Here is a 16,480-nt window from a genome sequence, read left to right as displayed (position 1 = left end):
AAGTGATGATTATGAAAACAATGATTATGTTTCTTTCATGGAGGACACTTGTAAAATTCTGATAACATGGTTAGTCTTGGTACTATAGGAGCTAAGCCTGTCATTTGCCATCTAGTGATCTATTTCAGGCAAATAAAGTATTTTGGGCAGGCTGTGAACAAGCATGAAAAGGTCACTGTAAATATTGAAATATCTAAAAAATAAAATTATTATTATTATTGTTGTTGATGATGTTATTATTATTAGGCCTTTTCAGAAATTGTGTTCTTGGGAGAACTAAAAACACCCTTCTTCCTTATTACGGAGTGAAAAATAATTAAAATAATACTTTTATTTTATTCTACTATTTCTTTAAATGCTATAGCTCTCTGATTCTCAGTTTGCATCTTCATCATTATATGTCAGATCGGATTGTTCAAATAAACTTTATTTATATGTTTCTTTTAAATACTTCTCAGAATATACATGAATGAAGATAAATTTCATTTTTTTTTCCTTTGGCTCAGATCAGATGAGAAAAAGAATGATTTCCTAAAGATTGCAGGATTATATATGTTAGTATTGTTGAAGTTCTCATTAAGTTTAGAGCAAACTAGGATTGAACTTTGTTTCTTGGGTGGCTCTCTGTTTCTGAGTATATGCATCCTGTGGGCTAAAATTCTCCCACATTTCTTTTCAACTCCATTGGTGCTAGCCAAGTTTTTTCTAAAAAAAACAACCCTGAAATGAGCTTCTCTTATTTATAAAATGTGGTGAGTCTGTGAAATCAAGTTTCATGCACTTGTTCTGGAACAAAACAAAATGGAACTTCAAATGCAGGCTATACTCGGGCAACGTATTTAATTCGATTTGTGAATTATAGAATTTTCTAAATTTACATAATACATTCAAACTAATCAAGCAGCCTGAACAGATTTAAGAAGATAAAACCTGAGAAAAATTAATCAAGGTTAATACTAACTGATCCCAGTTCACTGTATGGTTGCATCTTCCATAATGTACTATATTTGACCTTTTAAACTAACGTATTTCCCTGAAAATAAGACCCAACAGGAAAACAAGCCCTAGCATGATTTTTCAGGATGCTTGTAATATAAGCCCCATCCCCAAAATAAGCCCCAGTTAAGATTGTTAGCCAGACAGATGCATTTAGTACCATATTCCCCACCAAATAAGACATAACCAGAAAATAAGTTCTAATGTGTCTTTTGGAGCAAAAATTAATATAAGACCCAATCTTATTTTTAGGGAAACACCGGTGTGTAGCATAAAAAACAGTCATTCCTTAATTTGTTTTTTATGTCAACAAGTTAAAATTTAGAAGTATATTTTCAATATCGAATTGTGTGGCATTTTTTTTAAACCTAAAACCTAAATTTTAATATCAGAGACATTAATGTTTAAATTAAATACACAGAATAGGAACATTGCTGACATAGCTTTTGTGATAAATGAACAATTTTGAGTTAAGAATATGAGCTTATTACATTAACTAAGGTTTAAGTTCAGCTAGGTGTGCAGGAGGGTTAAAACAGGCAAGGTGGGGATTTTAATGCTGAGATCCAGACTCTGCCTTTGTTATGTGTGTTGCCAATATGTGCATGTACAATGGGGTGGGGCTGCAATTTTGATGTCAATTTCCTGCTTTGACACCCCCCTCCCCCAAATTCCAATGATTAACTCTAGGGTTCAGAATCACACTAAGAAAGTACAGGGAGAACTTTTTAAAAGAAATATTAGGAATTTCTTAAAATTCATACCCTTTGTTTTTCAACACAAATAATGTTTCCTCTGAACATTATTTCATTACAGCTCCTCGAGGAACTCACTTGTGGGAATTTATCAGAGACATTCTCCTTCATCCAGAGAAGAATCCTGGGTTGATAAAATGGGAGGATCGGTCAGAAGGCATCTTCCGATTCTTAAAATCTGAGGCAGTGGCTCAGCTATGGGGAAAGAAGAAGAACAACAGTAGCATGACTTATGAGAAACTCAGCCGTGCCATGAGGTAACAAAGGGGAACATTTTGCTTTTAAAAAAAACCCCAGCAGTCTTTAGTCTCTGGTTGCATGACAAAGCAAAGAGCCATAGTATGCTGAAATCACAGGGGAGTTTTTAAAATGTAAAGTAGTATGAAGCACAAGTTATTTTCCTCCTGATTTTTTTTTCTGATCCAAGTGAAAGACACTGGTTGGTTTGATGTGGCAAGATAGGAACTCTATGACCCTAGCTCTGAGGGCTCCTTTCCCCTGCCAACCTGGAAAACCACATTATATAGCTAGAAAGACTGCCAAATTGTCTTTACATGAACAGAGAGATTTTGTCAGTTATGAAAAAGTGTCGACTCCTTCACTCAGCAATGACTCACCATTTGTCTTTAAGTCCCACAAAAGTGGCATGTACGGACTTTGCAAGTCTTCCTGAATCATCAGAAACATTTACAGTTGCGATTGCTTCTCAATATAATGATCTGTGTATCGTACTTCAGATATTAATCATATGATTTCCCCTTAATATAGGAACAGCATCAGCTCGTGGGTCAGTTTCAGTTCCTGCCCAAAGTTCCTTAAATAAAGTCAAACTTGCATATCACGTTCAAGGGATGTTGCATTCAGTGGGTGTAATTTGTAACTGTAGGTTTTAGATATATATGCTTTCTAGTTTTCTTTCAATAAATGGGATTTTTTTTAAAAAAACCCATTTTGTTTATTTATTTAGAAAATTTATATAGCCGCCTATTTGCTCACAGCAAGTCCAGGTAGCTTACAAACAATAAAAAAACACAGTATAGAAAAACCCCCAATAAAAATAAAAAACAATAAGGCTACAACACATGGTCAGATAAGCCATTTGATGGGCTCCATTCCACTCAGGGTTCCCCAGGCCCACTGGAAAAACCAAGTCTTCAGGGTCTTACGATAGAGTGGGGGTCACTCTAATTTCTGAAGGGATGATCTTCCAAAGGCAGGGAACCACCATGGAGAAGGCCCTTCTCCTCATTAGGGATGGGACCTGCAACATTCCTTGCCTTCCCACTCTAGTGGGTCAGGTGGATGTGACAGCAAGAGACCATTCCTTAGCTAACCTGGTCTTAAGCCATGAAGAGCTTTAAAGTTGACAACCAACACCTTGAATTGTACCCAGAAGCAAATCAGCAACCAATGGAGCTCTCATAAGACAGACACATTGAGGTCTGCACAAAACCATGCTGGCCCCTGCATTTTGAATCAACTGGAACTTCCAGATGCTTTTCAAGGGCGTCCCATGTAGAGCACATTGCAATAGTCACGATGGGAAGTGACTAAGGCATCAGTGACCATGAGTAGGAATTGTTGGTCCAGAAAAGGGCATAACTGGTGCACAACCTGCAGTTGTACAAAGGCCCTCCTGGCCACAACTGTCACTGGCTTTTCGAGCAAAATTCGTGAGTCCAGGATCTGTTTGATGCAGTGCCACCCCAATCCAAGACTAAAGGTGGCAATCCCCTTAGAACATATCCATAAACTTTGCATTGATTCTACCTTGTATGCAATGGGCCTATGTAAAGGCTATGATGTGATAGTAACTCAACACCTAATGAGATACCGGATTATTTTCTGATTTCATGAGAAAATAGTTTAAATGATAAGTCCAATTACAAGTAAAATTAAAAGGGAAATGGTCAGCAAATGAGTTTTTATGTATCTGATTTCATCATTTCCTTTTAACAGATATTATTATAAAAGAGAAATTCTTGAGCGTGTAGATGGACGGAGACTGGTATATAAATTTGGGAAGAATGCCCGTGGCTGGAGAGAAAATGAAAACTAAACACAACTTTAAAAACAGCTGTAGAAATATTCACTCACAGGAAATCCTATAGGATGTAAATATTTAAAGACTGTTTTCTTCTATTTATGTACAAAAATTGGGGTCTGCAGAAATTACATCTAATGGGAAGAAGGAACAATATTGTTTGGTGATGTCATAACTATTTTATTTGAAATATGTCCTTTTATGGAGAGTATGTACACAGTTTTCTGTGACCTATGATAATACTGTATGTAAATGTATAAGGATGAGTTGCCTTTCTTGTAAAGATTTTAAAGAAAATGAATTCCAAAAGAAATGTGATTTAGCATAATGCTATGAGAGGCATTTGCTGTAGTGGGAGCAAATCACAGGGCATTACTTTGTACTTAGGTATATCACTGCATTTTAGGTAACCAGGGATTTAGAGTATCTGTCTCAGAATTTTATGAGGTACCGGTAGGTCTTTCCATTCAAAATATACATCTTTTTTCAAAGGCTGTTGAGTAGTGAGATACCAATGGTTAATTAAACCAAAGGCTGTTGAGTTATGGATTCATTTTTTCCTTGTTTTTTTTTGCCCTTCTTCTAGATGATATTAATGTGGCCATTTACAGTAGCCTGGACCTTTTTAGATCTTTTTTGCAGTCCTCCATTTAAAGTTGGATTTATCAGCTCATTCCATGCCCAAATAATTCTCTTTTGAAATAAATCCTAGAACATGAAGAATTATGAATAAAAACAGTGGATGCTTTCTTTGTAGACCTCAATAACTTTAGTTGAGCTTCGTAACCAACCTTGAATACTTGTGACTCGAATCACAAAATTTTATGTGTCAGCAGCATAAAACTGCCTTTCCTAACCTGGAATCACCCAAGTTTTGGAACAACAAACAATTATGCAAACTGGACACTCTGACAATGTAATTCTAGTTCATCTGCCATGTTGAAGAATGCTATCTCTAGTGTATCAAGGATAATAAAAGTGACAAAACTTCCTTTAAAAAAAATCAACTGTACGTCTATAAAGACTGGCAGCAAATATCCACATTTCTGACAGGAGTGATTTTTGGTTCTATCTGATCAAACTGAACTTGAGATTTTATGCATCCAAAGCATTTGCTTTGTCACCGATGTAATATATGTTTGGATATGAACATAGAAGTCTGTGTGATGATGAAGCTGTACTTTGAGATTAAGTTTTTTTTCTTACATAAACCAAGTCCCTCCATTCAGAAAGCTAATAACCTAAGATTCTGTTTCAGCCTTCCTTTCCTTTCTCCCAGATGCCTAGTTTTTATTTGCTGGGATGGGATGGCACAGAAGAATATTCCATCATATAAGTTCCTTTGTGTAAGTTAAAACGAGTCAGTATAAGCACTACCAGCCCAAGAACTACAATTAAAAATGACTTCTTTAAGCGCATTAAATTTCAGTTGTGAGACTGAATCCAAACTGTCTGAAACTTACAGGTTTCTGTGTTCAACACGTTGACTGTTTTTCATAAATATATCAAAATCACTTGTGGAATACAGCTTGTGCTTTTTGCTAATAAACGTTGGTAGCTGTCCCACGGTTTGATGAAGAATACGCCTAAACAAGGCAGATAAAAAACTCCTTCGCAGCCATAATTCCTGCCAAAGCTTTTAGCTAGCACACATCCATTATAGCTATGTTATATTTGAACTGTGCTTAAGGCGAGTGGAGGCAGTTAATCTTATTTATAGGAGAAGCTGGTAACCAGGACAGCAGGTTTCAAAGTAAACCTTTTCTGTTTACTGAATATTTACTGACTCATTGAATGGGATTTTTTTCTCAGTTTCTCTCTGTTCTTTATTTTTAAATCAATGAGTCTCCATAACCTTTTTGTGCAGAAATATCACATCTGATGTGTTGGTTTTGATACTGCCTTTTGCTATTCAGTCAAAACAGTGTTATCGTAGAGTAAAATGATACAGCTACTTCTTTCACAGGGCAATCTATATTCTCGTAAATAAGTTCTGTTGTCTTATGTCTAAGAATCTAGGTGCAAAATTATAGCAGGGGAATTTAAAAAAAAATCTCAACAACATCAGAATTAAAACTGTATCTAAGCTGCCCACAAAGTGAAGAATACAGACAGCAGTGTTAGTACAGATTTCTCCAAGTTGGTGGCCTTCAGTGCAACCACAGGGAAATAAAGAAAGGTTGACCACCTGCTCAAAATCCTACCCCCTTTTTATTTGCATTGTGATATACATAAAAATTAGAAATCAGAGCTACTTTCTTGATTTTTTTGACTCTTCTTTTACTAACATCCTTGTGTCCTTCATGCATGTTGCATTCTTCTGTGTTATTGAAAGATCTTTGAGACTTGCAATTCAATCAAGTTGGGTTAGATATGTTAGTACTCTAATCATGGAACCTAGTAGAAACCTCAGTCCATATTAACTTCTGGTTGCCATTTTAACTTTTATGTATTTGGCCAACTTGATCTTGCTTTTGAGATTTTGGAAACAATCCATATCGATGGATGCTGCTATTTTACTATCTCTCAGACCATGGAGTACCTGCTTATAAGCATTTATCATCCAAAAGGCATTTTCTTCATAGAATGCATGAGTACTACAATAACAATACATTTCTAAATCCTCATTTTGGAGTAGTATATCGTACTAAATTATCTTTGTAATATAATATATAGCTCATATTTATATTACATTGGTAAACTGCTGGCCTTTCTTTCTTCATAGACAACCTTGGGAATTAGAATATGTGAATAGATTTTAAAATCTACAATTAGAGCTTTTCGGAATTGAAAACATTTTGGAAAAAATACTTTTCTGAAAAGGTTTCCCACTATCAAACCTGCTCTTTTTAATTTTGGTTCTGTGAATCATAATATAAATTAAAAGGGAGCTTTCAGCATAGTCAGGGTATTAATAAAATAAATTTGAACCATAAATGTGTGACTAAACCAAATAAGTTTATAGTATTAATTACATTTAGGGTACAAGTTTTCAACATTCACAAGTGTATTTATTAACCTCTTGGTGTTAACTGAGTTAGATTTCCCGACTGTTGGCACTTTAAAAATGCAGTTTGTCATTTGGTTCTGAAACTTAATTCACTTTAAAAAGAGACATTGACTTAGCTAGAAAAAAGACCATAAACATATAAAAATGATACTAGCTTGACAAGCACATGCAACCTCAGCCAATGATGAAGTTTTTACAAATTCTAATTAAAGGATACAATGAAGATATGAGTGTAGCAAATTGTTATTTACACATGAAGGCATTGATGAGATTGCTTTTTTAATGTTTGCAAAGAACAGCCTTTTTAGAAGTATATTTCACATGAATAAGATTTGTACATATTTTTAGGGTGGCATAATTTTTAAAAAATGTATAAATCTGTATACATTTTAACTCAGATGTATAAAGATTTATAAATGCATTGCAGTATTTATATAGATGAACCCCAACCACCTGGACAAAGAATTTGCTGATGTAGTGTGCTGCTTTGCTGAAGAAGTAGTTTGTGCATCGTATTACCTCGTTCTGTGGCTTGCTATTCATAACTAATAGTTTGAATGTTTAGCTACTACAAGGTAGGTATACCTGAAAATGCAGCCACTGTGTACTTGAGAAAGTCTATGCAGAAACACGTATATGCTTATCATTACAGCTTTCTTGTTACTGTAAAATGACTAGAATCTCTTGCTAGCTTCCCATTTATAAGTTTTCTAGAACTGAATTTTTGTACGTCAGATTTAATGACTATCACAGAAACAGCATACTGCTGCTAAGACTGTTTCTATCCACAAATTGCTAATTAAAACAATGTGTTTGTTTCTTTAAATGTTTAGTAATCATTCAAACTTCCCTTCACAGAAATTGGCTTTAAAATGAAATTGCATGCAATAATCAACATGATTAGATTTAATGAAAAGTGGGAAATTTAATGGCATCATAGTGCAAGGGACAGCCTTTCACTAGATCATTTTTTACAATTGTTTGTATCTGTCAATAGTCTCTCTGTGTGTGTGTGTGTGTGTGTGTGTGTTTTGTGTTTGTGTTTGTGTGTATGCTTGTGATATAATGTTTACTGTTAATTTATGGACTTGCAACTTAAATGAAGCTTGTAATTTATAATAATATGTGGATCTAAGGCATAAAATAAACCAAGCAATGGGGCAGCTCTGATCAGATGTAAAAGGAGGCAATAATGGTACTTGAATTAAATTGGGCGAGGGATACATCCAGTAATCATTTTTCCTTCCATTATATTCCCATTCTAAATTGTTTCTGCAACAGCAGCCATTTATTATAATAAATAGCACTAGTCCATTTTCTAGGACTGGAAATTAAAAGGACGGGGAAAGAATAATGGAGAAACCCACAAGGAAGAAAAAAACTGAATGTGAAATATGTTGTTTTCTTGCCCCATCATGGGATTCTATTGAACAGAAGAATGGGGAAACTTGAAGTGAAATCTGCTTACAGATCTCACATCTTACTGTCTCCTTTATATTGTTTAATTTTATTTATTTTTAAACTTTCTATGCCAGGGGTAGGCAACCTTGGCTCTTTTATGACTGATGGACTTCAACTCCCAGAATTCTAGGGTCATGTGATCACTTTTGCGGCCTTCTGACAAGCAAAGTCAATGGGGAAGCCAGATTCTGCTAACATCCGTGATACTAAGTTAACAATTGCAGTCATTCACTTAACCACTCTAGCAAGAAAGATCATGAAATGGGGCAAAACGTAATAACTGTCTTGCTTGGCAACAGAAGTTTTGGGCTGAATTGTGGTTGTAAGTCAAGGACTACCATAATGTGACTTATTACATAAAATATATATTCATGGCACACACAAATTGTCACAAGACTATGCAGGTATTAAGAGGAATGAAAGTATTTTATAAAAGCAAATAAATAAAAAGAATATGCCACCCTCAGAAACTCCAAGTCTGTCAATATTTTATTTTTCCCATGAGTATTTCTAGCTCAATCTTCAGTATGAGAGTTCGCTTGCCAAAAAAACAATCTGAAAACACTGGAAGAACTTGAAACCTCTGTTCAAAAGGTTGAGTGACTAGGAGCTCTGACAGCTTTATTTAGTTGACAGAGGTCTCAGTTGTCAAAATGCAAAGTTATTATGGTGAGCATGGGAAAGAGTCAAAGATAAATATGTACATTAGTCCCCTTAATTTCAGCCTCCATTGGACAAAAGACAAGACCTTCTTTGAAGGATCTAAAGTACGAAGGTTCAACATTAAGCCTTATCATGAGTGGATATCCTCTCCTTGTATAAATCAAAATGTTCATAGATCCCATCTGAGAAAGCTACAAAGGGGTTATATTAAAAGCTTACTTTTAGCCCTTTCATCTCCTGCTCTCTCCCTATGAAATTCCATCCCCATCCATTCCAAACCTGCTATTTCTCTTCAGCAGCAATGATGGTGGTGCAACAGCAATTTATCTCTTTTCTGCATCTAAACTAAGAGCAGCTTAAGGGGAATGGGGGGGGGGGACAAACTTTACCAGAACAATGTCAGCACTGTTCTTCATGGAACTGCTAATTAGCCAAACAAACACTGGAGAAATTTGTGATTTCTGTCCTAAGTAGAATGTTCTGTTACACATGGGCAGTCCTTCAAACTGATCCTGAGTACATGATTTGAGAAGGGTCCTACTTTATATCATAGTGTTACACATGGTATGTAATAATTAGCTATGCACACTCTACAGCTGATAACAGTACATTAAAAGTTCTGCTTAACACCATAACATAAAGAGGAGTTCTGCCTTTGAACATTTCTCCAAATGAGCATATATTATGTTAAAATAAAGACTAGTTGTTGTTAGGCCTAGAGTTCCAGTCAAACCTTTTGCCTGATGGGCTATTGTCATTATACACAGAGGTCTTTTTTTTCTCCTTGTGATGTGAAAATTAAATGAAATCCACAAATTGCATTTCAGGTTAATATCTCTACATAATCTAAGAGAAGACTGCAATCTTTAAGTGTCCATAAAAAAACAAAACTTTACCAGAAAGAAAAGTCATTTTTTAATTTACAATTTTCTGCAAATTCCCGGTATATAGTAATTCTTTCATCACTGTGATTTTTTTCATCACCATACTTCTTTAACAGTACTATTCCCTAGCACCAAGAAAGACAATAAAATCAGGGTAAACAATCAGATCTGACCAATTCATCTGTAATACCTATCAGTTAATAGCTTTACAATGAATATTTAAAATACAACCAGATTTCCATCTTGTGAATTATTATTATGGGCTTCCATGCTGAGTCTCTTTCAGGACAGAAGGCAGCTAGGATAACTATAGATTGCAAAGGAAGGGAGGGAGGGAGGGAGGAAGGAAGGAAGGAAGGAAGGAAGGAAGGAAGGAAGGAAGGAAGGAAGGAAGGAATCTAGGAGTCTCCAATGTGGATCATCCTTAATAGTCAAAAGAAGGCTGGCTCACTGTTAAGTAATCTGGAATGAAAGGACTGGTATTCCACAGTGCAAAATTTAGTTACACGTCCTAGCAATCTAACCCAAAAATTATTTCCACATTTTTAGAACTGTATTATTTGTAAAAATGAGATTTGGATAGCTTCAAATTTATTTCCCCTGATATCTGCAGAATTTTCAATTGGCTAAATAGTGTCCTATTAAGAAAATGAAAATGATAAGCAAATAGAATGGGCTTTTCTTTTGTTTTATCTGCCTGACAACTACAGTAAGGTGAATGCAGATATTCATTTCCCATCAGCAAGAAATCAAAATGTGGTAGAGGTACTTGGCAAGTCAGATACAAACAGTAACCAAATTTTGCCTAAACTTCCATATCTTCTAAAAATGGTTATACCTCCCAATTACCTTAATTCCAAGAAATTTGTTTTATGATATAGGTTATGCACATAATGTCAAGAAACAATATCCAATATTGATGAAGAAAGTACATTATGCTTCTTATATATAAAAGCAAATTCATAGTTGATTATTTCAATGTAATGTGTTGATTTTGTATGGAATATCATTGGCCTTGATGTTTTATTTCTCGGCTGCATAATTCTAGCCACCATAAATAATAAGCAGAATTTAGTAATAAAACATTATTTTAAATGTTCCTTATTTGTGATTCTTTTATAAAAAAACTCAACTTAAAAGCAGGCATACATAAATAGTCTTGGTGCAGAAAACAGTTGAATATAATGCCAAAATTCTCTTTTTTAAAAAAATCATACACAATATTGCTGGGTCTTGGGGTTTGTTATACGTTAGAATAAATAAATCTCAGAAGCATGACTAGTTTTTAGGACTATTTTTTTCTTTCTGAAATAGAATGCAAAAAGCATTGGTCATTTCTACATAAGGACTTTTTAGCAATGTGAAGGGATAGGTATTTGCCATTAGTTGCACATAAACATGTAATTGTGATTCTAATATACATGAAATATAATAATTTCAATCCAAGATAGATTTTCCTTGGGATAACTCTTTGCTTCAGTGGTTAGATGGCTTAGACATTGATATTTGAATGTAGATCTTTTTTTAGCATTCATATTTTACTATGTTTTTAATTTAGGTGAAATGTTAATATACATTTTAAGGCCATGTTTGTTATGCCATCCTTGAGATAGAGATTGATTTATTATTATGCGTGTGTCCTGCTGAGGAAGATGGAGTTTTTAGCGTGCTTTTTCTATCTACAAAATCTGCTGTTCAATGGGAGAGCAGTGAGGTCAAGGCCATATTGATGAGTGTTAAGGAGCAAATTTTCATCCACGAGCAACTACATAGTAGAGTTTGGTGCCACTTGTAAAATGATAATTCAAATAAACTTCTAAAATCAATTATTTTTAATGGGCTGTTTTCGTCTTGCATTATGGCAGCCTTCCCTGATATAGCACCCTTCAGATATATGGGAGCTACAACTTGTACAAATCTCAGGCAGCTTGTATTTGTGGTGTGCATGTTGGAAAAATCTTTACTACAGAATAATGCTAGCCACTGTTTCCAGGCTGAAAGAGTCTTTGCAGTTTTCCTTGACAGATGAGAAAAAGGGGCAAGAGCAAATGTTTGTTCATCTACTGATTTGATCCTCTGGTTTTTAAAATTGCACAGGAACTGTCTTCACACTGAGTAGCCCAATTCCTCACCAGTCACTCAAAGGGCTTAGTTAACAATGAAAAGGAACCACAAAGAAAGGAGAAAATTATAAGACTTGCAACATCTTGGCTAGGGTAGGTCAAAACAATGACTGTTTTGTCATTTATTCTCTACAGTAAATGTCAGCTAAAGAAGATGGAAAACATTTGATTTTTAGAAGAACTCAAAATTGCTTTGGTAAAGCTGGAAAGATTTTCTTATAACAGAAATAGAAACAACTGACTTCAAGTAATGTTAATACTATGTTGAATTTTTGAAAGGAGCTTCTATTACTTATAGTGGAACATGTTATAAAAATGGATCATTAAAGTATTTCAGAACACTTATTATCACCAAAGTGCAAACAAGAACTCTTTTGTTGTTTAATTTTATACGTAGGGTCAAAGGTAGGGAGGGGGCATATAATGCTCTCATCTGGACAGAGTCAATGGCATGGACTACTGATTCAGTGAGAAAGGACTCTATGATGGAATCAGAAAGCTGATGGTCTCCTTTTCATTGGGTAAATTCATGCAGAAACTTAGACAAAGCATCTCCTTTGAGTTCATAACTATCTGATGAAGTACTTGGTTAATTATATAATCTGAGATTAAATTTTTAAAGCTGAAGGCCACCGTTAGCACTGCACTGTTACTATCTGGAATCACAGATGGCACATCTCTATGGTACCACAGATTTGGTACTATGCTATGTTCTACCAACAGAGATTGTTAATCCATATGGTTGAGCATTGTATGCACTTCTTAAAGGAGCTTTTCCAGACATACATGGAATTACTATGTACTCACAAAATCCCATTCCATAGAAGGCCCCTTCCACCTTCTAGACTCCGAAGATTTTCCAGGCAATTTCAAATTACATTTGTGTTTCTTTGGCAAGGATGAACAAAACTTTAGGCTTCAGGAAACCCTGATATTCATTTTCTAAGTATCACTATGGAGCCGGGGTAATCCTGTATAAAAATATTAAAATAATGCTTTACACTATACCTTTTCCTATGTTTTAAATTAAAAGTTAAAAAGGCCAAGTCAGGTGGGATATGGAGATTATTGGGCATCAATAAAATAAATAAATAAAAAATATTTGTGGGCCTAGTGGTGATCATAAGCATCGCATGGCCTGCCTCCAATATAATGTATTAATGTATATAATTTATTCTGCTTTTGACTTGCTTTATGTTAGTAATTACTGCCTCCTTTGTTTATCAAATAATATTATTTACATTTGATTTTTTTGCTCAGCTAATGATGAAGCTTAGCTTTTTTGAAAGTATAAACATAAACAAAATATTAGATTATTTAAGCTTAATGATCTATTAAACCATCATTTAAGAGTCATTTGGTTTTAGCATGGAAAAAGTTGATAATGAAAATTATTGTTATGCTGCAACTTATAAAAAGCCTTAATGTTCATTTAAGCCATGGTGGTGCATAAGAGCCATGGTGCTGCAGTGGTTAGAATGCAGTATTGCAGGCTAATTCTGCTGATTGCTGATTGCCAGCAGCTTGGCAGTTCAATTCTTACCAGCTCAAAGTTGACTCAGCCTTCCATCCTTCCGAGGTTGGTAAAATGAGGAACCAGTTTGTTGGGGGAAATATACTGACTGTGTAAACTGCTTAGAGAGGGCTGTAAAGCACTGTGAAGTGGTATACAAGTCTAAGTGCTTTTGCTATTAATTATGATTTTCCCATCTTTTAATGTGGGAAACCCAAACCCCCAACTCATGTATAAAAGAAAAAGGGGTCAAATTTATGAAAGCCTTTAGGGACAAGAAAAAAAAATAGAACAAGAACCCATAGGATTTGTTTCTGTATATTCCTGTTCTTAAAATTTTAGGAGTTTTAAGGTTATGCTTCAGATAGTTTTGTTTTCGTCACATTTTTAGATTCTTAAGGACTTTGATTTTCAGTTTAGAAAAATATAAAATGCACAGACAGTGCAGAAATAGTTTTCATTTTAATTAAAAAAAATAATATTTGGGGGTAACAGATTCTGATTTAGATAAGATTTGATTTTGATTTAGATATTGGCATGTCATTGTCTGTTATTTGGTGAGTTTCATTCATTATTTGTGAGGGTCAAATTTAAATCTTTAACCTTCATTCTCCAGGTTGTTCCACCCCTCTGCTACTTCTCTTTAGTTTCCAATATGTTTAAAGTTTGCAATTCACATTGAAAATCACTGCATGCAATTTGAATATCCAGTTCTAACAACAGGAAGAATAATGAATAAATGAGAGCTGCACATTTTTTGTTTCAATACTAAGACTTTTCCCTTTACAGCTGAAGCATAATTACATTGATATGAAGACTGATTTGTCTAAGCCTCTCTAAAGTTCTTTGTAGAAAGACAAAGAATGAGAGATGGGAAAACAAGAACAAGAAACACCCTCCTTGGAAAAAAAAGCTGAGGTTGCAGTTTATGCACTAATAGGATTAGATTATTCTCTGCCAAAATCTTCAACTGATCTTGGGGCACAACTCTGGGAAGAATAACTGGGACTACAGTACCCCCTTCTCTGTTCCCTCCCTAAGTTCTTGTTTTCATTTCATATAACTATTATGATGAAATCCACAGAGAAAGGCTCTATTAATATAAGGCTGTCAAAAAGAGACATTTCCAGCAAACAGTGAAGGCGGGAGCAAGCCATTCTACAGAAAGTGTGTGTGTGTGTGTGTGTGGAGGGAAAACAGTGGAAAGCCAAATAGGATTAAGAGGCAAACAAGAAAAGAGGGGGAAAAACCCCTCTAGCCATTATTTTACCCTTTCACAGTTACCGTAATTTGATTTTCCCCCCTAAGCTAATTTTATAGCAGTACCAAGATAGAATACAAAAGAAAATAAATATGGGTGGTACATACCAAAATCAGTTGTGGAATTCACACAAAAGCATTCTGTTCAAGAACATTTAACTTAAAATTTGATAAATTTAATTTAGGGCTTAATTAGAAACCCGATAATGTATGTTCCTAAAACTTTACCATGTCTGTGTATATTTAGATTTAAATGTGGGAATTTCCTGGATATAAGATAGTGATATTTATTTTTGAGATGCATTTTAGTTTTTCAGTGCCCATTTGAGAAATCATAGGAAATAGGAATTAAATGCATGCCCCTACACATTGATTGCTAATGGCAAACTTCCATTCTGGTACTTTCTCTGAAAAGTACACATGGCATTAATGTTTTGGATATGACAGAAAGCTCCTATAGTTTGCTATTTTGGATCAGATATCACTGCTCATTCATTATCATAGAGAGGAACAGTCTAATTTGTAAACTTGACATTCTCAAGGCATTCAAAACAGCCCGGCAATGAAATCTGGATATACATATATTGCATTAGGGAAACCAGGAATAAAAGAAGCAAAACTGGAAACATAGGGACATGCCACAAACCTTAACTTTGCAGTTTCAAGGGTGGCCATCAACAATGTCTACATTTAGTTACCTCAGCTAACTGTAGTATTGTTCACCAAAAGCACAAGTGTGTTCACCTTATTTGGTCCTGTCTGAAAATTTGTGCAATGTTAATGCCATTTAAATTTCTAGTCTATGACCCCAACACCTGCTACAAAAGAAGTAACAACATAAATGGATTGGTGATACAATGTCAAAGAACCATTGGAACTTTATTATTACCTGTAACTCGTTTTCTACTGCACTGTTGCCCTGCTCTCCCAGGAGCTAAAGCTACAGATACCATATCGATAGGCATCACTGTGCCGCAAAAAACAATTTCTCAAAATATGGTGGATAGAACTAAGGCTTTCAAATCTCTTTTTAACTTTTTGCCAAAGGCTTCCTCTGCCATAGTGCAATTTTTATTTGCAGGTACTCTTCCATGTTGAAAAATCAGCAGTCAAATGACATAACTTTTACCTTCATACTGCAATGCAGCTCATTTAAAGAAGAGGTAAGACTAACAATTGTTGGATCAGGCCATATCATATGACTGATTCAAAATTCTGATGTGATGAATGAAAAGAAAGAGGTATAAGTGATACCAATTCTTGGAATCCATGCATATTTATGTGAGATAATCCTCACATCCTAATCAGTCTTTGTTCTCCATTTAATGGTATCTTACAAAACAAGACCCATGGTCCCTTCACTTAATGACAATACAGTTTGTCCTCCCAAAGTAAGGGGTATCCATTCAATGATAAGCTTAATAGGGGAAATGTCTAGAATTTGAAATGATAGTGCAAATGAACTTTTCCTGCATATATGTGATCAGGGTTTGAGACTGATTAACTAAGAATTAATAGAAAAGATAAGTATGTTAGGTCTATTTATTGGAGAAAGACACATTATACCCTCACTTTCTGATTTGCATTGGCCTTATCAGCTCAAAATCTGAAGAAACTGATATATTTGCAAGGGTCCTGTGTGCATTGTTATGCTGCTTGGTTTAGATAAAATGTAGCATTGTACTTGGTGTTCTTTAGCTACGTCAAACCTTGCTTCACAGCTAATATGTGGCATTGGTCCATACCACAAGTTGTGCAAGTTTCTCCTGCA

At 34.9% G+C, this 16,480-nt stretch overlaps 1 protein-coding gene across 6 annotated transcripts in view; it reads left to right on the top strand.

The window, feature by feature from the left end:
* Positions 1-10,207, top strand: part of EHF (ETS homologous factor) — a 43,917-nt gene extending 33,710 nt beyond the window's left edge. For all 6 annotated transcript variants that reach the window (XM_081329349.1, XM_081329347.1, XM_081329348.1 and 3 more), the window contains 2 exons: positions 1,813-2,008; positions 3,711-10,207. In XM_081329349.1, the coding sequence (XP_081185475.1) occupies positions 1,813-2,008; positions 3,711-3,810 (296 nt within the window). In that variant the 3' untranslated portion in view covers positions 3,811-10,207. The remainder of the gene's footprint in view (positions 1-1,812; positions 2,009-3,710) is intronic.
* The last annotated feature ends 6,273 nt before the right edge of the window (positions 10,208-16,480 follow it).

Source organism: Vipera berus (assembly GCF_964194415.1).
Source record: "Vipera berus genome assembly, chromosome: 1".
Lineage (NCBI taxonomy): Eukaryota > Metazoa > Chordata > Lepidosauria > Squamata > Viperidae > Vipera > Vipera berus.
Note: the sequence above shows the minus strand (reverse complement) of the source record. Positions and strands in the feature narration are given on the sequence as shown.